General features: G+C 38.3%; 1 protein-coding gene across 1 annotated transcript in view; it reads right to left on the bottom strand.

The window, feature by feature from the left end:
* LOC121085629 (lipoxygenase homology domain-containing protein 1-like) overlaps positions 1-24,409 on the bottom strand; it is a 144,372-nt gene that overhangs the window by 87,454 nt on the left and 32,509 nt on the right. Inside the window, exons 11-14 of the mRNA XM_040588484.1 lie at positions 15,522-15,747; positions 4,714-4,868; positions 4,021-4,099; positions 713-794 (exon numbers count right to left, since the gene is read on the bottom strand). Of these exons, the coding sequence (XP_040444418.1) occupies positions 713-794; positions 4,021-4,099; positions 4,714-4,868; positions 15,522-15,747 (542 nt within the window). The remainder of the gene's footprint in view (positions 1-712; positions 795-4,020; positions 4,100-4,713; positions 4,869-15,521; positions 15,748-24,409) is intronic.

Raw genomic sequence — 24,409 nt, 5'->3', positions numbered from 1 at the left:
ATTTCTATTGTACTGAATATATTAATATATAAACATACACAGATCCTTACTTCCATATATTGGCTTATTTTATGGGTTGGGGTTTTTTTTGTTATAGCTGTATGATTCAGCTCCATGACTGCTAAAAGTTCAGGCTGCAGTTGCCTCAGATAATAAGAAAATTTGTAAGAATAGGCTTTTAGTAATTGTTAGAACTGACAGAGACAAGCATTTTTTAATTTTGCCCATGGTAGCAAAATTCTAGACCTAGTAAGACAGACAAGTAAAGATTTACTAAATGAAAGGGAATATTGTAGTTCTTTAGGAGAAAAGTTTAAGATTTCCAGGATGTGTATAAGGTTTACGTGACTGAGAAATAGAAACTGACCAAAATCAGTGCAGCTAGACCTTTACACATAATACTTCTGAAAAGAATGAGAACTGAAAGCATGTTTATTTTAATGTGGTCTCTGTGTAATTTAAATTTTAAAAAGGTCTATGCACCTTTCCTCCTATGCAACATTTGGTTTTGGACTTCTTTGCATTGGTCTATGACTCCCTTCTATACCAGTACAGCATTTTTTTGTTCCTTGTCTTCACTGGCAAAATTTTTCATCCCTTTTATGTTGAAAAACTCTGGGGCATTGCTTATACATCTAAGTTGTGTGCACATGCCTGTTCTGCAATTTTTTCCTTAGTGTAACAAATTCTTTTTTTTCCATGAATGGCTTACCTATTGCAAGGAAATACAACCTCCTGAACTTCCTTTCCTTCTTTATGTTTGATGACAATCTTATCCAGGAACCATCCACTGCCTGTGTTGAAATGGCAGAAGTTTATCGTGTGAAATAATGCATTTTTATTTTGAATAAATTTAAAGAAAAAAGCCCACAATATCTTTTTCCAGCAGAAACACATGTCCAATTAAGACAGAGCTCAGCTAAATAGATATGTTAACAGGATGAAAGCTTTATTATTCTGTGTCTCTCACTAGACATACAATGTTAATTCCTCTCTGCCTTGCTCTGTTTTAATTTTAAGAGGGGTGGGGTTTTTCCTTGGAGACAAGTATCTGCACACATGTGCAAACTGACAGTGCCATTCACATCCCAGCCTACATCTTTTGATTCCTTGTGATCAGGCACAAGGATGTCAGGACAAATCTACACAGTTAACTGAGATTTGTGTGAAAGCTGCAAATTTTGGTCCTCTGTGAGTGAAGTTTTTATTGCATATATAAGAGTATTAATTAATAAATCATGAAGACTACTGCTCTCATTTGCAAATGGAGTGGGACTTTGGCTTTGGAGGGGCTTTGTATGTCTAGGTGGCAGTAACTGGGAAAACTAATGGTCCAGGGATCCAGAACCAACAACTGGACAGACTGAGCGTCTAAGGCCAACTACTGGAGGCCTTATACATCCATGAGTATGTATATATTTGTATGAATGGATATATAGATATATATATACACACACATCCATAATGAACATGTATATATATATGTAGATATATAGATGTGTGTGTGTGTGTGTATGTGTGTGTATATATGTATATATTTGCCATTGACGGACTGCCATTCCGGTCAGCAGGAGAGCATAACAGGATAAGGTCATTGGTGCTGTTTGTGTCTGTGTATGTGCTATGGATCCGTGTGACCAGCCATCTGCATATGTATATGTGCTTTTTAAATGTGTTTGTGTGTGTGACTACTGGGAACACATACTCAACCTTGCTACTAGTGGGACCGGCATGCATGGAGCTGTGCAGCCTCACTTCTGTGGGGCTACTGACTCCATCCTCTCCCTAACAGCAGTAACCACTGGCACATTCATGCTGATCTCCTCCCAATAACTATCCTAGTGACTAGTACAGTTCTCCTGCAAAGCTGTTTTTGAATATACTGTTCTCTCTGTGTCTACACCACTCATAACTTGTCATATTGATTATGAGGTTTTGCCTGACTCATACCAGTATTTCTCAACACATCGTAGCAAAACAGCATGAGGGGTGTTTTGGTCAGAAGCAGACAACTGTCCTGTTTATCCTGATGCTCTGCCTCCCTGGCTGCAATACAATCTAGAAGTCCCTAGAAGGTGGCAGTCTCTGTCCCATAGGGAGGGCTTGCCCAGGCAGTGCTTGGAGCAGAACAGCATTTCCCCTTCAAGATTTCAGGCCCAGGACACATCAGGACACCCTGCAAGCTCCTTCTGTCACCCTCGTCTACCTCAGATGCTCTTTCATTGGAAGGAGACTACTAGCCTAGCCAAGATTTTCCAGCAGTCAGGCAGGTCGCTTTGAAACAGGCCAAAACAGATGAAAGGCACTCCTAGATGTACAGGTGTGTATGGAATATTTCTATAGAGGAGAAGGTCCATTCAGCAGGCAAGACACATCATCTAGTGACTTACACCTGAGCAATGCCAAAACCTTGCTGTCTAGGACAAAATTCCTTTTCTTTCCTCATTCACGGTGGCTGTGGAAGATCTATGTGCTGCAGTCTGAGAGCCCCAAAGAAAGCAGATGTTCTGTGATCCTTTCAAGACAGTCTCCAAAACAAGACTAAAGACCTTCTGCCTTACCACTCAGACAAGATTTGAAAAAAGGGCAGACCCACCTCTAAAGGAACCCTCATTCCTTCCTCTCAACCCCCCAAAGTCTGAGTCTCTCAAAGGCCTCTCCTCTCACTCGCCATCCTTTCCCAGCTCTCAGCCCCACTGTGCACCCCAGCCCCAGACCAGGCTCATCTGGGACTAGTTTTGGGTACAGCTCAAAAGAGGTCTGTGAGATCTATCTGTGCCAAGTACAATGCACAATCCTTTTAACTATCAAGGCATAAATTTTCTTATAGCTGGAACTCGATCTATTGTCCTGTTTAGACAATCCTCCAGAAATGCAGGTTTTGAACTCGACTGTCAAAGAGCAGCTTAAGATAGCTGTGTCTGGTTGCAGATTTGTAATGTTGATTCTGTGATATGGCTAGCTGCCTCTTAAAGGAGAGATGAGGGAGGAGAGCATGGCATAGTATCCTGTGGGATAGAGTGAAGGTAAGCTCCACCACACTGCCTTCTGTGTTACGTCTTGGCCTACTAGGATGTGAAGCTTTCGGGTATACAGTCATTCGTACTGCTGAAGGCAGCAAACTCTGGAGAACTACAAAGACACAAGAATCAAGTTCACACCCCATGTCCAGGCTGCACTCATAAGGCTCCTTCTGTAACGGTCACCAGTCTGCTCAGAGCCTTAGACAGGACGGACAGTCAGCGAGATGGGTATTGCTTGAGGCCGTTTCAGAACAGAGTAGGGTAAAAGTGCTGTTCTAATCTGATATCAGCGTGGCCTTGATCTGCTTTAACAATTCTTGTCTTCACCTAGCTTCTTCCCAGCTACTAATCTGCAAACATATTTGCAGTATTTACATCTTCAGTGCTTTTAAATGCTAGCTTTCTCTTCACATACATCATTCCAGAAATGCATACCTCTAGGGCCTGTACCAAAAGTTCAACTCATCACAAAATTCTCTTTTTTCTGAAAAACCTACAAGCTGAATGCAATGTCACCCACTGGAGCAGCTCCACACTGACTTGCACAGATTAAATAAATAACCAGATCTTCTACTGTTGCCCAAAGCAGCAAGGGCATTATGCTGTAACTACTCAAAATCTGTTCGATAGTAAAGCAGGTGTTGAGTATCTTTAATTCTATTCTGTCCAGTCTTCATTGTTTGTCTAATGAAGGGTTGTTTTACCTGTGTGAGAAATGCTTTCATGAGTTTTCTATATGCAAATAAATTGTGCTTTCTTATAAATAAACTTGAAAACAAGGAGTGGAATGACAGTATTTGACATTAAACTCATGTATTTTTTGCTGTCCGTTACGACTATTTTTCACCATCTCATCACAGTGACCAGTCTCTGGGAAGACTTTTTGTCACTGCAAGACCTTCTGTCACACTTTGTATGAAGGATGCCATATAAATAAAGTGCATTGTGTTTAAAAAGGACTTGAAAACAGATTTGTCTCTAGGAAGTTAAATCCTACCTGGACCAGCTCCATCACAGCTAATCAGAACTTTCTCCAAGTCTCCCAGCGAGACAGCCTTTATGCAGAAAATATCCATCTGTGGAACCAGACAAGGAAAATTATAAAGGTTTTGAACACAGTTATTGCTTTGACTATAACAGTAATGAATAGTTTATCTTTTCTCTCTCTTTTTTCTTTTCCGAAAGAGACATAGATGTCTTATGTTTGTCCTGGATCCTTTAAAGCTTTCTAAGGTGAATAACATGTTAAAATTACTCCACAGAGACAGAATTCATTTCCTCTGACATGACACAATGATTAGTTGCAAAGTATTATTTCATCATCTCTATATTTTCTAGCCCTATCTGCTTCACCAAGACTGGAAAACATACTTGCAAATAAGGAATTAGAACTTGATTCTAAAGTTCACAGTGAACAAAAATTTTATTGGCACCATTTTATCTATATGTGAAATATAAATAATGAAGAGTACTCAAATTCTACTATCCAATGTTCTCAGTAAATGATTGATCCAGCAGATAAAAATTATTTATATGATTTAATTCTGTAATTTTGAATAAAGAAAATATGTGAGAAAATGGTAAACTGCAAGGATAAAACTTGTAAATAAAAAGGTATTTACACTTACTGAACAGTTTGCTAGCCATAATTTGCTCTTATTGATCAGAAGTACCATTGTTTTTACTTCACCTGTCCACGTTGAAATTTTACATCATTATTCTTAGATCTATGGAGCTTCCTTTTGCCAGCATCTCCTCTTGTCCCAATGAGGTTGATATAAACGTTAGAATCTGTTTCAGCACCAAGTTTGGTACCCGTGTATACATGGACTTCATACACCAACACTAGGAGAAGAAAAAGCTTGAGGTTATCCTTGTAGCTTGCACATGATTCAAAAGCTTTCTCATCAAAATTTTGCCAGAAGACTATACTGACTTTCAAGTTTGGAAGTAGCAACATCTATCCATGCATTTGTCACTTAAAGGTTCAAACCTTGTAATTTTCTGCACAAAAATGTGAAGAGCAAGTTTGAAAACATGCATTAAGCTGAGTATAGCTGAGTATAGCTGTGCATTGTTCAGCAAAGCAGCCTATCAAGCATGTGTTCCCTAGTGCTACTCTCTCCTCTGTCACTCCCTGTTTCATGATTTCAAGACCTAATTTGCAAAGTCTTTCTTGGCAAGTTATCTGGAGAACACCTAACTGTGCCTAAGTCATGATCTCAAACAATAGCTATATTTCACTGCTACCAATGCATTTCCATCTCCAGATTTGTGCAAAACAGATTTTTCCAGGTGATTAACATTCATTTCATCTTAAAAGAAGAGCAACCATTTATCCTACTGGGTTTAGATTTTCATCTCACAAAGGTGGTCAAGAAGATGAATGGGCTCCCTCTTCTATAACAAGTGGACACTCAACTTGCTTTTGAAAGTTTCAACATTTATCACTAGTGGATGTGAACACTTTTTTAAAAACAGCTCTCAGCTGAAATATTTCTACTATTTTTTAATGCCTCTCCTTCTAGTCTAGACCAAAGTCTTACACACAAAAAATATACAATTATCTTCAAAGAATTTGGAAATATAATTCAGAGTTACTTGATTAACATACTTGGCACCACACAAATATTATCTTTAGAATTATCCAGATATGCAAACTTCTTTAAAAGAAAATATTTGTAGTAATCACTTACTATTATATTTCATTCCAATTTTTCTTATTGTGACTTTTTAAAAAAATTTTCTGTTTACATCTTAATGGCAATTTTTCCATGGAGTATTTCTATTCTAATCACAGCTGGCTATTTCTGCTGGTATGAAGTAGATCACAGAAGAGATTATTGTTTCACTAATGGGTTATTATAATAGTTCTTGGGAGTGAAGAAAAGTAGTAGCAGCCCTACCAAACAGAATTAAACATGACTTTTCAGAAGGAAATAAGATGAAAACAAAAAAATTACAATAAAATGCTTGACAGTGGACAATATTCTACAAAAACTAATTAAAATATTATTACTCTTAAACAACCAAACAGCTAGCAGAATCTGACATTTCCATAAATTTTTAATTCACTGGACCCCAAGGCAGCTTGTAAACTCAAACATCATGTCATCCACCATCACTGAGGAACAGCTATTTCTGATTCCCAGTGGAGAAACTTAACAAGTATTAAAATAATACTGAAAATACCTAAGGGGAAAAACTAACCCCACATACATTAAAAGATAGGAAGGAAATGTTGAAGAATAGACTGTATGCTTACCAAATTAGGATATCTCTTTTAATCTGTTTAAAACTATCCTAAACTGACTAAGACAGTGTCTCCAACTCACTATCACTATTACAACTGTGACTCAAAATAGGAGTGGTGTCCCTTGATCAGTTTTATTATTTTCTGTAACTCCATTGCGCCTCTCACATCCATACATTAATGTACCAACACAGCCCATGACATATAATTGATGTCAATAACACATACACCCCCTCCAAAAAAACAGTTTCAAGGTTTTTAACGTAAAATAATGTTTAAAAAAATTGTAGATATGAATGACAAAGTAACAAAGAAAAATGCACATGATAATTAACATAATTGAGCTATATATCCAAGTAACATTTTATATCATAAGTCTTAGTATAGAATCAGAATCATTTAGGTTGGAAAAGATCATCAAGTCCAACTGTTAAGCCAGGACTGCCAAGTCCACCACTAAGCTGTGCCACTAAGCATCACATCTACACACTTTTTGAACACTTCCAGGGTGGTGATTCCACCACCTCCCTGGGCAGCCTGTTCCAATGCTTGACCACCCTTTCAGTGAAGAATTTTTTCCTAATAGCCAATATAATCTAATAATCATAACTATGTGCAGATAAGCAACAGAAGAATATAAGCCAAACAGCAAACTGGCCAAAGGACAGAGGATAAGGGTTGACAGCAAACTATAAAAGAAAACGTGCAACAAAGCAAAGAGCCACACTGATCATGAAGTGGCAAAATCTTTCAGAGTGTGGAAGGAAAGAGGTCACATTTCCAAAAGAAAACCTAATGATTACATTAATCTGTGGCCAGCTGTTTGAATAATAGGGCTGGACTACCCATGGAGCAAGACATTGCAGATTAGTAAAAGCAGGGACATGTCAACATGAAATCTCCTCCATGCTTTTACATTCTTACTCACATTGTGTTTTGAAAAAGCAAAACGACTGTGGGAGTTAAGGAAAGGGCATAGATTATTTATGTTATGAGTGTTTATATACAAAGATTAGTATCTGTATTACTTACACCTACAAGTAATTCCCATGATCAAAACTGCAAAATTTAAGTAACTATAAGCACAATTTTAAAGCATATTCAAGACATTTTTAAAGCCCTTCAACAATAAATTATTATAAGAAAACACTGAGTTTTTTCATTTCTGGAAGGAGGCCAAATCAAATGGTTTAAGTACAGAATACACCAGAACAGAGTAAGAGATAATTATAACACAACACAAAGATATTAACAGTTAAATAAATTACAGTTCCTTCTGTAGCACTGTGCATCTCTGTGGTAACCAGAGAGATGATAATGATCTAATCAAATACAGCTTTCTATTGCTACAGGCCTAAATAACTCAGTCTGAAGTAGAAAACATGCACATGTCGAAATGTAAAGAACTCAAAAATATTTTCCATAGGTCCTTGTGTCTATGCATCTCTCGCCATCTCAAAAACATTAGGTCTGGCATTTATTTAGGCTACACAATCTGCATTGTTTATAAAGGAACCTTCTTAATAAAAAGACCAATTTGTGCTTTAAATTTTTGCAAAATTTGTTAGCAATACAGGCTGATGTATCAGGATAATAATGGAATGTTCGTTTCCTTTAATTTGAGTATATATCACAATGCATTTTATAGGAAACATACAAATAATTAAGGAACTAAACTATTCTCCAAAACACGTGTGCAAGCCTACTTAAAATATGCCACTATGGAGAAATGCTTGGACACGCATATAAACATTCACTAAACAGACTTTTTCTGTACAAGTGGAAACCTAGGCACGGGGCAGCTTGAGCAGATGCAATTTTTTCAATTTTTTTTAAGCAGTTCCCCCAGGTTGCAGAACAGCTACAAAAGGTGCTGGTGTTAATGGCTCCTGAGCTACAGATTGCTTAAATAAAAGAACAAGAAGCATGATGCCACCCTTTAACATATAAGACAAGGTGCACTAGTAGTTTGATGAGCACAGGGGACAGATACAACCAAATCTGGAGAACAAACCCACCAGTCAAATGTACTGCTGCGACAGCAAGACTCACCATGTGTAAAATTTGCCTGTTTGTAGCTTTCTGTATATTGCTCACAAAATAGTTTTTTTGTGTATAGAGTAAAATAATAAGCCCTAGAAAATATGATCAGCCTCTGTGACTCTGGTTTACTTTCCTCTGAGAAACTGACCTACTCTATGGCCCCCACTGCTGCCACAGCTGAAATGGAGACCTGCTTCACAGCAGTAAGAAAAAGCCATCCCAAAATTCTGAGAATTAGAACTCTGCCACCCAATTCTCTATTCTGTAGCAGTAATTTCATTTTGCTACATGCTGATTTATTGAAGCTACGCCAGCTGAAAACTGGGGTGACAAAGCAAAGAGGTAGGCTTATAGATAAAAAAAAAAGGAAAGAAAAAGTTGAAAGCTATATCATAAAACCATCCACTTAACAGAAGTCAGGAAACACTGTTTCAGCATGATGAGGGACCTCAGATTCACATGTAGGTACATGTCTAATGTGGGGCAAACCAAAATAATAGAAGAAATATCTTGAAAAACAGTGTAACTTTGATAAAGGGTATAAAAGGATTAATTAATACAGAATAGCAGGAAAAAAAATCTCAGCTAGCACTCACTAAAAAAGAAAATTGCTTTTCAGAAAACAAGTGATTGAAATCTTCAAATTTTAGATAAGCTCTCTAATCAAACAGAAGACTCTGTGACATGGATGCACAGATGAAACAGTTGAAAAAAGAGAGGTAAAATTTTTTCAGGCAGAGGTGAGTAGCTTCTAAAAGGCTCCATGAAAGACAAACATAAAAGTAGTATACAATGTTAAAAAGATGGCATATCAAAATATATCAAAAATGCTATAGGAGTTAACTTCTAAAAGGCTCCATGAAAGACAAACATAAAAGTAGTATACAATGTTAAAAAGATGGCATATCAAAATATATCAAAAATGCTATAGGAGTTACTGAGCAGTCAAGTGTAAAAGCATGAAATTTATACATAAAATTGCTACTACTGCTATGTCTTGAGATGTTATCATGAAGCTTCAGGTGTTTTTTTAAGTCTCTACTCCAGCTTCTGGTATCTATTGATAACACGAGAACATGAACTAACTGCAATAAAGGGGAGAGAGTAAGGACTTTTTTTTCTCTGGTTATGAAGAAAAGGTAAGCTAAGGGCATCCTAAGGGCAATATAACACAGATTAGAAAACCCTTTTTCCCAGACTCCTGGGCACCTGAATCAGGGTTTCCAAGATGGAACATTGGTGTATTCCTGATCATTCACCAATTATAAGAGTTAGCTTAGCCTCGATCTACAAGCACAGTATATAATTCTCACTTCCTTCTGAAGAAGTGATGTACAGAATTCAGTGACTTATGACATTTCCCTTTGGAAAATAAAAACAGTAAGCAAGCCTAGCAGGTTGCTTTGCATTAAAGACTAAGTTAATATTTTGATATGTTTTGGGAGAAGAAGAAAATAATCCTAATAGAATTAAGGAATAATTTACTGATGAGAGTAAGAAAATGAAAGTTTTCACTGCAGAAATATTGGTCTTTTACTGCTGACATTATAAACTACTTTCCCATTGTCAGTTCTTTTCAAAGCAATTCTACTAAAAGTACAATCATTATTTTATAACTCTAGTTAAGAGCAGATGAATTCAAGATAAATACACATCACTTATTACTCAAAGTACATTAGATAAGCTTCCTCTGCATTACATGTGTCTGAGCTTAAAGATACGGTGTGCCTACAACAGCATAGGAGTTTGAATCAAGAAACTGGATCCCCTGGTTGGCCTTATTTCTATCTGTTTTGCAGCATGGAGTGGTTTTAGAGTGAAAAATGAGATCCTTTTTGGATGAAGCCAAACCAGAGCATACGTTCCAGGAACACAAGGATGATGACCTTACCACAAATTGGCAGTCAGTCCATGGGAACAGACTAGAACAAGCCCAGAGTAACTTCCCCCTAAATGCACATAATGAGGATGTTGGACCCTTCGCTCATTGGATTTTTACCACCAACCACTTCACTGTGCAAATCCACTCCCATCAGGCTGCTAGTGTAAACAGACAAATTGGCCAAAGAACATAAAACCTAGAGAGATGGTAAATGATACACAATATTAAAACTGTCAGATTCAGTCCTCCTTTAACAATGGTGATCCAAGACAGTAAAACAGTATTACACAGTACTGCTGCAGGTTCTACCATTTTTCCAGACATACCTACTTGAATAAAGTGGTCATTTTGGCTCAATTTGTCAAACAGTGAGATTGAAACTCTGTCATCTGATTTTACCACTTGGTATTTACTACCCAGTTTGCAGGAATAGTATTTGGCATTTTACCGTGACAAAAGGGTAAAGATCCAGATTGGTGCAGTGTTAAGGCTAAAAGGGAACAATTTCTTAATGGCTGGTACTTGTTAAAAGGGACTGTCTTCCTCAGATATTATTTGAGAAGACATAAATACAAAACATTATCTTCAGGTGAAGATTTCAATGAGAATCACAGTTCTCAGGCTTTCTAATCTCCACTACTGCTATTTGAAGCAATATTCTAAAAAGATAAATATGGGGATATTCTTCATAACACATAAGAAAATTATCAGCTTTGAAAAAACACTCTTACTAATCAATTTTACAATTGGAAAGAGGAGCTTGACTATTTACCTATTTGCCTCCTGCGTGATTAAACAGGGATACAAATTTTGTAGAGATAATGCTTGAGTCATTGCTACACATTCTAACACTTTTGTATTTGCCTGCACATTTCTCCAAGTGGAAAAGAAATCTAAATCTTTTGAGCTGGAATATTTTCTGCCTCAGTCTCAGTATTTGTCTTTTATTTCAAATCAGTACAGTTATTCCTTCAATTAAGTGAACAAGAACAGGGCAGATTTCCCCATTTTTATTCACATTTGAAGTTTATGTTCACATAAGAAGAACAGTAAGAAAATGCAATACTTCTTGTGTCATGCACCCCTTTAGATCAAAACTTCAGCCACATCTGAAGTTAATCCATGTTAAGATGTGGGGTAAAGGTCTTCTGCACGCTCACAAAGAGGCACAGACAGCTATGGGCAGGGCGAGTCCAACTAACACCCTGCTCTGGCTTCTCCCAAGCCACCTGCCCTTGTGCCCCTGTGTTTGTGGAGATGGGCTGGTGGCTCCTGTGATGGGCTTGGGAGAAGCCAAGGACTCAGAGGAAAGGACACTCTCTCCAAGTCCCTACATGGCCATCTCAGGAGAGTCCCAGTCCCAGTGTCCAGGCGTGAAACCCATCATGATGCATGAAACCCATCATGATGAGTCTATTCTGGAGTATCTATTGGACTGCTGGGGTTTGCTGCCTAGGGGTGTGGAACACAATATGGGACAGAGGGGAAGAGCATTTTGGGATTGCACAGGACTTACTATGGGATGTTTAGGGGAAGAACCAAAGGCAGAAAAAGAGATGGATCTAGATGATTTCTGGAGCAACAAGTGTGGGAAAATAGAGGGATCAGGAGATCAAAAGAGCTGGGCACAACAGTTTGCTAGTTAGTATGGCTGGCTGTGTCCTGCACCTGATCAGTGCAGTCCATCCCATCTTCTTATTAATTTGATTTCTAACTCTTCTTCTGGGTGAAGGACTCTCTGTTCTCTGTGTGCATACCCACGTGTGTGGGTATGGGGTCTGAGTACCAGCAACTGGACTGGGACCCAGTTGGGGTCCTGCATGAAGGCATCTGGAGATACTAGAGGGAGTGAAACACCGTGAGTGAGTGGAGTGGTACAAGGGTTGAGAGGCTCATGTCTCTAAGTGCCAGACCATACAAACAGCTGACTGTTGGAGGGACCACAGGAATCCTGGCCAGCTGCCAGAGACAACATGGGATATGGGTGTCTCTAGGGGTGAGACCTGCTGAGGTGTATGTGTGTCTCTAAGGACAAGACACCTCTGTGCATGCATGCCTGTGTGCATGTGTGGGTGAGATAGTCTGTACCAGCAGCTGGAGCGGGGCTGCAGCCTTGAGGGCTCGTATGTCCAGAAGCCAGCAACTGGGGAGACTGGGATCCACAGGCAGATAGAGTGTGTGAGCCCAGCAGCTGGCAGCATCCACCTTGTACATATATGTACACATATATATTCCTATTAGTGGACTCCATCCTGCTCAGCCAGAGAGGTGAGCGGGATGAGGCTGCTGGTGCTGCCTATGTTTCTGTGTCTGCTCTGTGTGTCTGCGTTACTGTACAGCTGGCCATGTATACCTGTGTATAGATGTGGTATATAGATGTGCTCTCTCTGCGTGTGCGGACTGGGAACACATATTCAGCCTGGGACCTGGGGCTGTGCAGCTGCAGCAGCCTCACCTACATTGAACTGCCCGATATAGTCATAATTCCCCTAACACTCCTGTGTTGTCATGATGTTATAAAGCTACATCAAAAGCACTCAGGATAAAGCTTCTATCTTATTTTCATTGAATGACACTTAAGATTTACCCAGTTCAGGGCACAATGACTAATTTCCAATACCTATCACTTAGAAAACAGTTGAACAATTATTCTTTGATTTTGTGCATCACAACATAACTAGAGGATGAAACCAAATCAAAATGGCAACAAATAAACAATACAATACTTGTAAAGTTTGGTTAATTAAAAATATCTGGAACTGCCACGAAAAAAAAGTGAGACTGGGTAGAAGAATCACAGAAAAAAACAGGTTGGAGTATGGAGTAGCCCCCACAGATCATCCAGTTCAACAGCATCCTCAATTCAGGGACAACTTTGAAGACAGACAGATCAGGTGAAATTTTTTTAATCTCCAGGGCTGGAAAAGCAACAAAAACAGAATAGGATTAAAAGGAGCCACAGACCTAGAAGACTTGGCAATGAGGAAAAATAAGAAAAGAAGAGAAAACAAAGACAGACATACGTTGGAGGCATAAGGAACCTGAGTTATGTATGGAAGCTGAGACTGGTGCAATGGAGAGACTGAGAAAGAACTGGAAGCATCACTTGCAGTAGGAGGCCGGATTAGTGTAAGCTTTTTGAAGCAGCTGAGGGGCAGTCAGAAAAATAAGGGGGGTTACCAAGTTGAGAAATTTGGATGGAAAAGATTGGATTTCAGACAGGAAGGTAAAGAAAAACTGACAGAATCAGGAAACAACTTAGGATTTGAAGAAGCGAAGCTACGAAAAAGAAAGACAAGGAAACAAAAATCAGCTCCAAGGTTTTGGGTCCCCACAGCAGAGTTTGGTTGGAGAAAGGGAGAAAAAAGGTAAAGAAAAAAATATACTTTTTTTCTAAGAGAGAATTTGAGTGAAAAAGTAAGTGTTAAAGAACAGCAATTTAAAAAACTGTTCTTTCTGAGTTTAGTTTATATTTGTTCATTTTGTTTAAAGATTCCAGCACATCCCTTTTATAGTTAAGCAAATTTAATACCACTAAAATCTACCAGATTGAATTGAAAGTACAGGATATAAATTACTGAATCATATCAGATTATCATTAAGTAATAAGTAGTACATCATTTGTTCTGCTGGAGAAAATGACTTAATATGGTTTGTCCAGTACTTGTAAGCAATTAGCTTTTAAATGGGAAATGCAAATTGGTAGTTTTTCATTTGCTTGTTCTTGAGAGTATAAACAGGAAGTCCTTGGGAGGCCTTGCAGAGTTTATATTGTTCAATTTAAATGTACCTAAAATCAATAATTAATTTGTAAAACTTACAATTTCAGGAAATTTCCAAATGCTTTCTAAAGTAATTTTTCTTACAAACTTGAGACATATATTTTAATAGAGATAATTTTCCTGCAAAGGCAATGAAAGATGCAGTAATATTACGATTAAAAAGTAAGTAAAAGTGCTCTTTTAAGTATATTCCCAGCCGTTGATAGAACGGACTTAATTTTTCACATTCAAGTACACAAATGGAGTGCATCTACCAGAATATTAGTACCTCTTTTTGAATGGGTATTTCAGACTGTGTAATGAAGATTTGAGTTATTGATGTTGAAAAAATTGTTCATGCCATTTAATTGGCTTCTACATTATTTTTCTGTTGCATAATATACAATACTTAAATCACTGTAGGATGTGGAATATGTTAATGATTATACAGCCTGGTTCATCCTGATCAGTCCCAGTTTTTGAAATCTCTTATTGAAGTTACTAAACACTCTTCAGAATATTTAAAAAAAAAAAAAAAAAAAAAAAGCAAAGGGGAAATGTGAACTGGCCCATACATGTTTCTCAGCATCTTCTGGCCTCTGTAATAGAGATCAGTAGTCCCCTTTGGCCTTAAAACCCATCAAAAACATTCACACACCACCAGTCCTGATGTTTCCTTTCAGAGGTTTATATTCCTTTAGTTGAGGTTTTTCACTTGTTTGATATTTTCTTCTGAAATTATTTGAGTGTCACTAAGTGCATGATGACCCTTTTTTATGTTGAATCATTGATTCCTTGTAATATTCACTCCTTCAATTTGAATACAGTTTGTCTGAATGGTGTCAAACACTGTTGTCTATCAGTTGCAATGTTGTCATTCTATTAATGTAAATAGAATTCTATTTAAAAAAAAAAAAACATTGTGCTAAATTATTATATTGGGTGTTTATTCCTTCATAGAGGCCTTGGACTTTTTAAATAACAGCTTTATATGATGGGCTATTTCCTGTTTCACTTGAAGAGAACAAAGTGCGTCAGAGCTGTGGTAAACTTTGAAGTACCAAAGTGCCACCCTGCAGCTAACAACTTCTGTGTGAATGGCTGTGACTTGAGTCTGATTTGGAAAAAGTGCGCGTGATGATTCAGGTCATGGATTTCTAGTAAAGAATATTTTATGCAGCACAAGAAAGAATGATACCAAACTTGCTAAAAGGAACTGGAAGTCATATGACATTACATACCTTAATATGCCTTGATTTCCTGCCTGATGTCTTGCCCTAAAGAACAGTATTTGCCAGTGATTAAGGGGCACTCTGAGAGATCAAGAATTTTGTAGGGGTAAGATGCCCTGGCTACGGCTATCATTTTGATTTTGGGAAGGAAAGGAGTGGGGTAAAATGACCACTTCTCGCCTCTGTGGAACTAGAAAGTATCTGGAGGGCATTGTTTTATGGTTTCACTGGCTTTTGGGCAGTGTGCCCTGGAAGAAACATGAAAAGCTGTCATATACTCACAGAATATGGCTAGTGAACACATGATCTAAAATACTGAATACGTACATGGCAAAAGCTCCTTTGTGGGATTTCTTATTGCCACTTCTCTCCACGTATCACCTTCACCCTTGTCTTCTGCAAGCCAGCACTCTACAGGGAGACAAATCTCTTCATGAGAAAGAGGTACTACTCTTTCAAGCCTGACTTCCTCCAGGTACCAACTGGGATCATTTCCAGTGTTATCGTGGCCAATGCGGATTTTATATAGCTGCCCAAGATCTCCGAGATTAATCTGTAATGACAAAAAAAATCCAGGTTTTAATAACAAATTATAAGACTGTCTTTTAGCAATCCTTCTTATACTGGGCATGCAAGCTACATGTGCAGCTAACACAACCTAGAGTAATGGGGGTTTTGAGAAAATGAAGCCTTAATATACAATGAATCCCAGAGCAATTGAACAAAAGCAAATGGAGTAGTCTGCAAATGTAATTTTATTGATTTCACTACCCTGTTATTTAAAGTGACTAAAGGGCTTAACCAATTCAGTCTGGTTTTAGATGTCTTGACAGAATCCAGTTTGTAGTGTTATAATGTAAATGTCTATCTCTAGACAAATACTTTAACTAGCAGAATTACCTTCAGCCATTGCTGCATGAAATAATATATTTTGCAGTCCATACATTTACCATCAGCAAAGCCCTATTAACTATTCCTACCACTTATCGGTCTGCTATGGCCCACTTTTCTCATTGTCTTTTATTTTTATGTGCACTGGTGTCAGGGCGAACTGTTTCTGTGAGTGCTGACGCCACACTGCAGCAAATTTAAACAATAAAGCATGACTATGTCACATTGACTACTGCAGTCCTGAAATAAGAGACACTTTGTTTTGGGCTGCAGAAGTTTTTTGAGCAAAGCTGATGGCAGGAACTTAAGCACAAAAGCAGAGTTAACTACTTTCATTTTCAGTGAATTGTTTGAAAGCTCAGGTATTGGGAAAAAAATTACAGACGAAAAAAATAACAAAAAGTAGTTGTTTCTTTTACCATTATACCAATTTTGTACTGTTTAGCACCAAAACAAAACTCAGACAAAAAACAGATTGACAAATAACTAACACCAACATTGCGCCAGTAGCCTGAATCACCAAAACGGGTGAACTAAGAAGTGTGTTTGAAGGTCCATTGCATCTGTTCTGGAAGATAATATTGATAAGCCTGCCCCACAGTGAGAGTTTCCTCTTCGATGTTTTTTGCTGAGGAAGACTAAAAGGCAATGCTCCTCTTCTTTGTGGAGCTGGGAAATATCAGAGACACTAGAGACATACCCTTTTCACTCTTCTGTTGAAATGTTTTCCCATGCATTGACACAGGCTAGTGTAACATTGACATTTCTTGGTCATGAGGAACATCATAGAAGAGAGTCTTAGCAGCCCTAATTGATCATCATTTTCTTGCATCCCTGAGGCAAGTCTGGCGCAACTCAGTCTCATAACATGACATCATGACACATACACTAGCAGTGTAAAGTCTGGATAGAGTAACACTTACGTCCAAAGTAGTAGGTTTTCCTGTATTAAAACAGTCTGTTAAAGTAAGAAGTGCTAACTGAAGGCATGATTATAACATTAATGCAGTAAAACCATGTACATCAAAAATATGCTGCTAATACTCACAGCAGAATTACAGCAGCAGACAAAAAGCTCTGAAACTAACCACAAACGTAGCCAGGATATAGGCTGAGTTGCCATAATAACCATCTACAGCTTGTAGATGTAAATATACAAACCATAGCGTAATAACAGCTACAAAGCAGAGACCTGTGCAGTGAGCAAGTGACCGCTAAGGTTCCCTTGCAAATAAATGTTACAGTATATTAGAACTGTCACCCTTTATTGTGAATTGAATAAAGTATAGTATTGGTGAACAATAAAGGTAGTGCTCTCCTGAGATCTAGGCACTGGCTGCTATTTGGTGCAGAAGTGTTAAAGGGCAATTTAGTAAATAAGGCACTGAAACCTTGTGACGTCATGGCCATGATTAAAAACTGGCATAAACCCTCCTGCAAGAGGAGTGTCACTGGCATCTTTGATTACAATATACATTACTATGTCTCTCGGTCAGTACCAGGAAACTGTCAAAGAGCCTCTTTTGTTTTCTGAAGCATCTATCAGTCATTTGGCTGTAAGGCAAACTGAAATATTATAGATAAAAAGAATTCTGCGTATCTATAGTGGGTATCATATGAGTTGGCTGACAAGTGAAGTTGTAACTTTCTTAATTATATTAATTTTATTTATCATACTATGCTAAAGTGACTTTCTTAATTATATTAATTTTATTTATCATACTATGCTAAAGTGCATTTTTCTCAGAAAGAAGTCTAAGATGGAAGATGTGTTTCCAGGTGAATCTACAAAGCGTTTCGACATTGTAACATAGAATCATAGACTGCTTTGGGTTGGAAGGGATCTTTAAAGGTCATCTAGTCCAAGCCTTTTGCAATAAGCAGGCACATCTTCAGCTAGCTCAGGTTGCTCAGAGCCCAGTCCAACCTGACCTTGAAGGAAAAAACCTTCAAGTGATGGGGCATCTACCACCTCTCTGGACAATTTGTTCCAGTGTTTAACCACCCTCATTGTAAAAAATTTCTTCCTTATATCTAGTCTAAATCTTCCCTCTTTTAGTTTAAAACCTATCATAACAGGCCCCTCTGAAAAGTTTGTCCCCATCTTTCTTATAAGCCCCCTTAAGAACTGAAAGGGTGCAGTAAAGTCTCGTCAGACCCTTCTCTTCTCCAGGCTGAACAACCCCAACCCTCTCAGCCTGTCCTCACAGGAGAGGTGCTCCAGCCCTCTGATCATTTTTGTGACCCTCCCCTGGACTCGCTCCAACAGGTCCATGTCTTTCCTGTATTGAGGGCTCCAGAGCTGGATGCAGCACTCCAGGTGGGGTCTCACCAGAGCTGAGGGACAGGATCACCTCCCTCAACCTGCTGGCCACATTGTAGCTGATGTTTGGGAGACCACTGGTACACCTGGAGGGAAGAGCCCAGGAAAATAAGCAGTGATAGGATAGCTGACCAAGAAAGAAGAAAAAAAAAAAAAAAAAAGAAAAAAGAAAAAAAGAAAGGCAATTTGAAAAAGGAGAGGAAAATGATGAAACCCATTCATCACCATATCACCATGTAGGGACTTCCTGTTACTAGGTAAACACGGCAATCCATCAAACCTAATCAAATGGAGTTTCAAGAAAAATCAGTACAGAACAGAAAGCTCTGTCTAGACCAGGAGATGCTCCTAGTTGCAAGCAGTTCAATTACATTCATTAAAGTCCTGTTTAGCATCTGTAAACATCCCTGTATTAGCGTCCTTCTGTACTTCCTATCCTTCCCTAACATTCACACTCTGAAAGACGACACAATATAACAAAATTAAGAAAGTTATGCACATGCTAAGTGGGAATTTGTCCAAAGTGTCAAGTCAAATGTAATTTGCTTGTTTTTGACTACAGTGAGGAAGAGTATAAAGCATCTCAGTCTACTAGACTCACAAATTTTGTGGGTTTTGGAATGGTAAGCTATGCAGGGCATATAGGTAATGGCATATTTCTGAGACTGAAAGGTCTCCAAAATAATTAGAACACCGCCAGACTAATAACATGCTTAATAACACTTCTGTTTCTATCAAATGTTTATGGGTGTTCTGGGGGAAAAAAGTCATGTTTATTCTTGGTAGAAATTAAGGCAAGGATGTCAAGGCAGAGAGCAAATCGACTGTGTATGATGTTCTATAAGACATGTAATACAATTACAAAACTAGTTTCAGCTCCTGTTGTAGTTTTGGGGCTTGGAACAATTCATTTTGTTGTCAGATCAGATATCACATTGGTCTCTCAGTGGTATTGACTTGCTAACATGTTACTTATTGCCAGTCAGAATCCTGTCAAATGTATGTCAAATTTTGCTCTTGCAGTGAAATGCAGATGAAAAAATTCTCGTAAGACAGTACAGCTAATAGTATTCTTTTACTGACATAAACACTGTATCCCGAGGTTGTTCCTTTATTTACAGTATTGATTAAATTGCCTTTAACTTCTGCATGACTTGAACACAACCTGGCATTTACAAACCTAATTTCACAGCCAGAACATTTTGTAAAAAGTTGTAGAGCAAAGTTTACTTTATTGCCCTTATAAACTAAAACCTTAGTTCTATATTGTGGCACCATGGCTGCAAAAGTAACATTCCATTTTACATGGAAACAGCCTTTCTGACAGAACTGCAATAAACGGCCATGCAAAGAAGATAGGATGGGTCCCAGGACTAAAGCATCACTCTGGAAATCAGACAGCTAGATTCTATTCTTGGATCTGCTTTAAGCATCATGAGAAACTACATAATTCACCACCCCGCTTTGCTTCACTGTTGCAAGGACAACAGTTAGACATCTGTCTCTCACAGGAATGCTGCAAAGCTCTCTTCATAAATTTTAAGATACGAAGAAGACACAAGTCCAAAATTCTGTATATTTCTCTAAATTTTTTGGTTCATTTGGGGTTAGTTGCTATTTTTCCATAACTCAACTGGCAGATCAAAAATTATCAATTATAATTCTCCTAGCTAACTTTGTAAATCTAGTGTTTTCCCTCAAGGATAATGTGATCTCACTTACAGTTACCCAGTCTCTCATATAATCATGCAATTTCTGTTGTCGCTGGCAGTTGTGCAGACAGAATAATGGAGGAATAGCAACAAGCTGCTCAGCAGATATGTTGTAAATCTACTGAAGAACGTGGTCAATATAATAAAACCATTTCTCCACTACACCGTAATTGGATGTTGCAGGTACTCAAAGCTCCTACATGACAAGGACACACAGAGATAGAAGACTGATGTATTTGCACATAGGTCTGCACTGCTCAGAACAAATCTGCTAAAGTCCTAGCAACTGTACACTTGGGTTAGCAAAACAGTCCCTCAGACTGGTCAGTCCAGCTTCTCATGGCACTCTGTTGCTGGTGAGCATGGAATAGCAGTGTTGCAGTGAAAGTAAGCAGCTTGAGGCTCATCTTTGCTGGCCACTGCAACGGAGCACAGACACCTAATCCTCAACCAAGGTCAAAGCATTGAAGAGGTTCAAATTTTAAAAATACTAAAAATTGGTTTGCAAAGTTCCTTTCTCCCTGTAAATTCTTCAGCTTGATATAGCAGAGTTTGGACATGGATGGAAATTCAAAGTCATAAAATTTAAGATAACAGTTCGGGGATATGAAGCTGCCATTCTGATGTGGCTTACATTAGCCATGTACAGAACATAAATAAGACCTAAACTCCTGCAGAGGTAACAAACAAGGGCATGGAAACAGGTATCTCATTAAGGTAAAGGAATCTAGGTATCACAGACATCAGATATATTTATCTTTTCTTAGGGATTGCCTATTAGAGAGATCTGGCAAGTGCCAACCTCAGCCTCTTCTCAGCAAAAAGTTTTATAGAACACTTGAATCATCCATCATTTATAGTTCACCTTTTGGTTGACTGTGAAACTCCTTCTAATGCGTCAATTGATTTGTGCCAAATTCTGTGATCAGCTCTAAAGGGGCTGGACCTCATACAGACCCTACTTATGTGAGAGATTGCCAACACTTATTAATGTTAATGATATTATTGTGAGTACAACAACAGTAGGAATTCTCTCTGTAGTATTTTTCTTCACTGTTACAGGCAATATTATCAACACTCATTATATTTTATAGTATCGGTACCAATATGTATTATTGAAAAAACTGTCCACCACTTTCAAGAGGGCCGCATTTTCAGAGGTAGCTTTGCCTCAGCCACACCTACATGCTAAATGTTTGCAAGCAGTTACACAAGATTAGCCTGCTAATTAATACAACTGTATGCTTTGCTCATTGCTACTGTTTAGGTGTTTGTACAAGTATATGACTAAATCCTCTTCTTGCCAAAGGCAATGGAACATTTTCACTACATCATGTATTAGAAAACTCGCCTTGCTTTTTGAAATTGAAGCTTAACAAAGCTTGTATTTTACAATTTGTCTCTAAACATAAATTAAAATGTAGGTTTATCAGCATGAAGTTCTTCCTAAAGAGGATGCAAGGACTAAATTTTAATTTCATTTCTAAATGAGCTATGCAAACAGTCTTTTCAGTCCCTTGCATACCTATGACATTTTGAGTGGAGTCCATACGACCTATCTTCATGTACTTGAGATGTTTAACTAAGTGAAAAGTTCCTTGGCTTAACAAGAACTTTAGTGGAAAGATACTTCAGTAAAAGGATGGAAAGAATATGTGTAATGACTCCATTTCTCTTTTATATACTGGAATAAGCAAAATAACATCACTGTGTTCCTGTTGTACAGAAAGTACCCTACAAACTTCTTGAAATAAACTCAAGCTAGCATGACAATCATTTGGAAAAGTCAACACTTCAGAAGCAGCTACACCAAAATCCCAATGTCTAACAAAACTGCTAGAGGCTATACTTGAACGGACAGTTATTTATTTCATGTAAGGCCACCTCATTAACAGAATTTCAGAGAAATCATGTGCAGCAGCTGGATTCCCAAAAGAAAAAGAAATCATTGACTGCATTAGTTTAACTTCTATAGCATCTGCATATGATGGAGAAATCTTTGGAAGTGGAAGATATTTTTAAATTTTGAGCATGCAGCTGGTAAATGTTGCCAAAAATATCACAACTAATGTACCGGTAAAGTATCCAGAGGCTGCCCACAGTGCTTGCATTTTCCAGATGTCTGAATTCATCCAATTTGTTAATTGTGTCCAACAAACTTGGCACATTTACACACTAACTCAAGAATTCGAATATGTTGCAGGTGCTCACATAGAAACTTAACAGTCTCGTGAAAAAGGTGGATAGAGACATGTAAGGAGTAGGATTAAAGGCCACACAAAACCTGGCATTTTTTCCCACTTCATACTTGCTTCAGTCACAAAGCTGTGTAAACAAGTACAGCTCATTGCACAGTGACAGTTAAATACTTTCTTTTCCAGTTCATTCAAGCTCTTTTAATTCTGTAGCTAGTCCAGTATCAATGCTCAATCACTTGACCTTCCTATACAGGCTAACAACGTGATACTATTCCCTAACATGGATGCAAATTATCTGTTACCAGGTTAATTAGAGAAAGGAAACGTCACACTGTTGTTACGTGCTAAAATAATGGTACCAGCAGACAGCTTATTTTTTCCACCCTCAAGTACTACAAATAGGAAAAAGTTTGAAGAGTAACATTAAAGCTCAGAATAACTTCTCTTTTACATTGTGGTTAATTAAATTGTGCCAACACCAAGTATTTATGGTATCAGGGTGTCAGTTCCTGAAAGTAAGCACAAAACTCCCGTTAGGAGAATGTAGCTACTTATATAAGTGAGTTTTTTCTGAGTGATTTGTGTTTTTCTGAGTCAGACCAGGAGTATTTTACTGGACTTGAAACTTTCCACAGTGCTTAGGTGAGGAGTTAAAACACTGCCTGCCAGAGGATGTTAACTGGGATACAGCTTAGCACTGGTTGTAAGAAAGCTCAACAAAGGTCAGGTCATGCAAGAAAACTGAAGCTTCATTTGACCTTCACCACATGCATGCACATCATGCTAATGGAATGATGCTGTGATTGGACAAGTGCACCTTACGCATGAAGAAGTGATACATGGTAAGAAAGATTATGCTGGTGGGCACATAAAAGTGCTTCAGAGTCTGAAGGCATATGAAGATTCATTTAAGAAAAGGTACGGAGTAGTCACCTCAGTCTACAACTTAGGAGTAGGACTAGATCTCTGATTTACTTTCCTTTTGACAGTTGTTTCTATGATACCCTGACAGATTATGAACCAGCCTCTGCAATATATGTCTGTCATCTCCTGGTGGATTCACAGCAATATTTATCATTCAGGCATGAAGTCATCAGCTCAGAAAAAAAGGTTACATCTGACAATTTCTTCTCTGAACAATGTAGGTTACTGTGAGCCCATCAGACTTCAATTTTCTGTATTGCCTTCCAAGGGACTACAGGATTTTGGTTTATATCATCCTAATGTAAAGAATGCCAACAGCCTTCTGGTCTGTAGTAGGAAGAATGTTGCCAACAGATCAAGGGAGGTGAATATTTCCCTCTACTCAGCCCTGATGAGACACACCAGGAGCGCTGTATCCGATTCTGGGCTCCCCAGTACAGAAAGAATCCAGTTTTTACTGGCCATGAATATGATTAAGGGACTGGAGCATCTCTCACATGAGGAAACACAGAAAGCTGGGACTGTTCAGCCTGGAGAGGAGAAAGCTTAGGGGAGGATCATATGAATCTGCAGAAAAACCTGATGGGAGGGGCTAAAGAGCCAGACTCCTCTCAGTGGTATCCAGTGAGCAGTCAAGAGACAATGGACGCAAGCTGAAACACCGTAAATTCCACTTAAATATATAAGAAAAAAAAGAAAGGGTGAGTGGTCCAGTGTTGGAACAGATTACCCAGAGAAGCTGTAGAGTGGGAGATATTCAAAACCTGACTGGACAGTGTCCCAGGCAGCCTACTCTAGCTGGCCTTGCTTTGAGCAAGGGGCTGGACTAGTAAATCTCCGGTGATGCCTCCTAACCTCAACTACTCTGTAACTGTGTAGCACTCAGTGCAATGGCATCACCTTATTGACATAATTATCTCTAGGGTGAGAATGCGATTCAGCATCGCTAGTACTAATTCCTATAATGCACAATGAAAATATTTTTTTGCAGAAGATAGAACTGTTAAAGGGCTGCCGAAGAGCTGGCCATATAAACTAAGGGCCATCACAAAATGTATCTCTTTACCATCTTCTGTTTCAATGCAAGAAAAATTGATCTCATCTCGTTTAGTATAAGGCCTACACTGTGTAGTGTCTATTCTCTTCATAGAGTTGTACTAGGCCCAA

The sequence above is a fragment of the Falco naumanni genome, chromosome 3, assembly GCF_017639655.2.
Source record: "Falco naumanni isolate bFalNau1 chromosome 3, bFalNau1.pat, whole genome shotgun sequence".
Classification (NCBI taxonomy): Eukaryota; Metazoa; Chordata; class Aves; order Falconiformes; family Falconidae; genus Falco; species Falco naumanni.
Note: the sequence above shows the minus strand (reverse complement) of the source record. Positions and strands in the feature narration are given on the sequence as shown.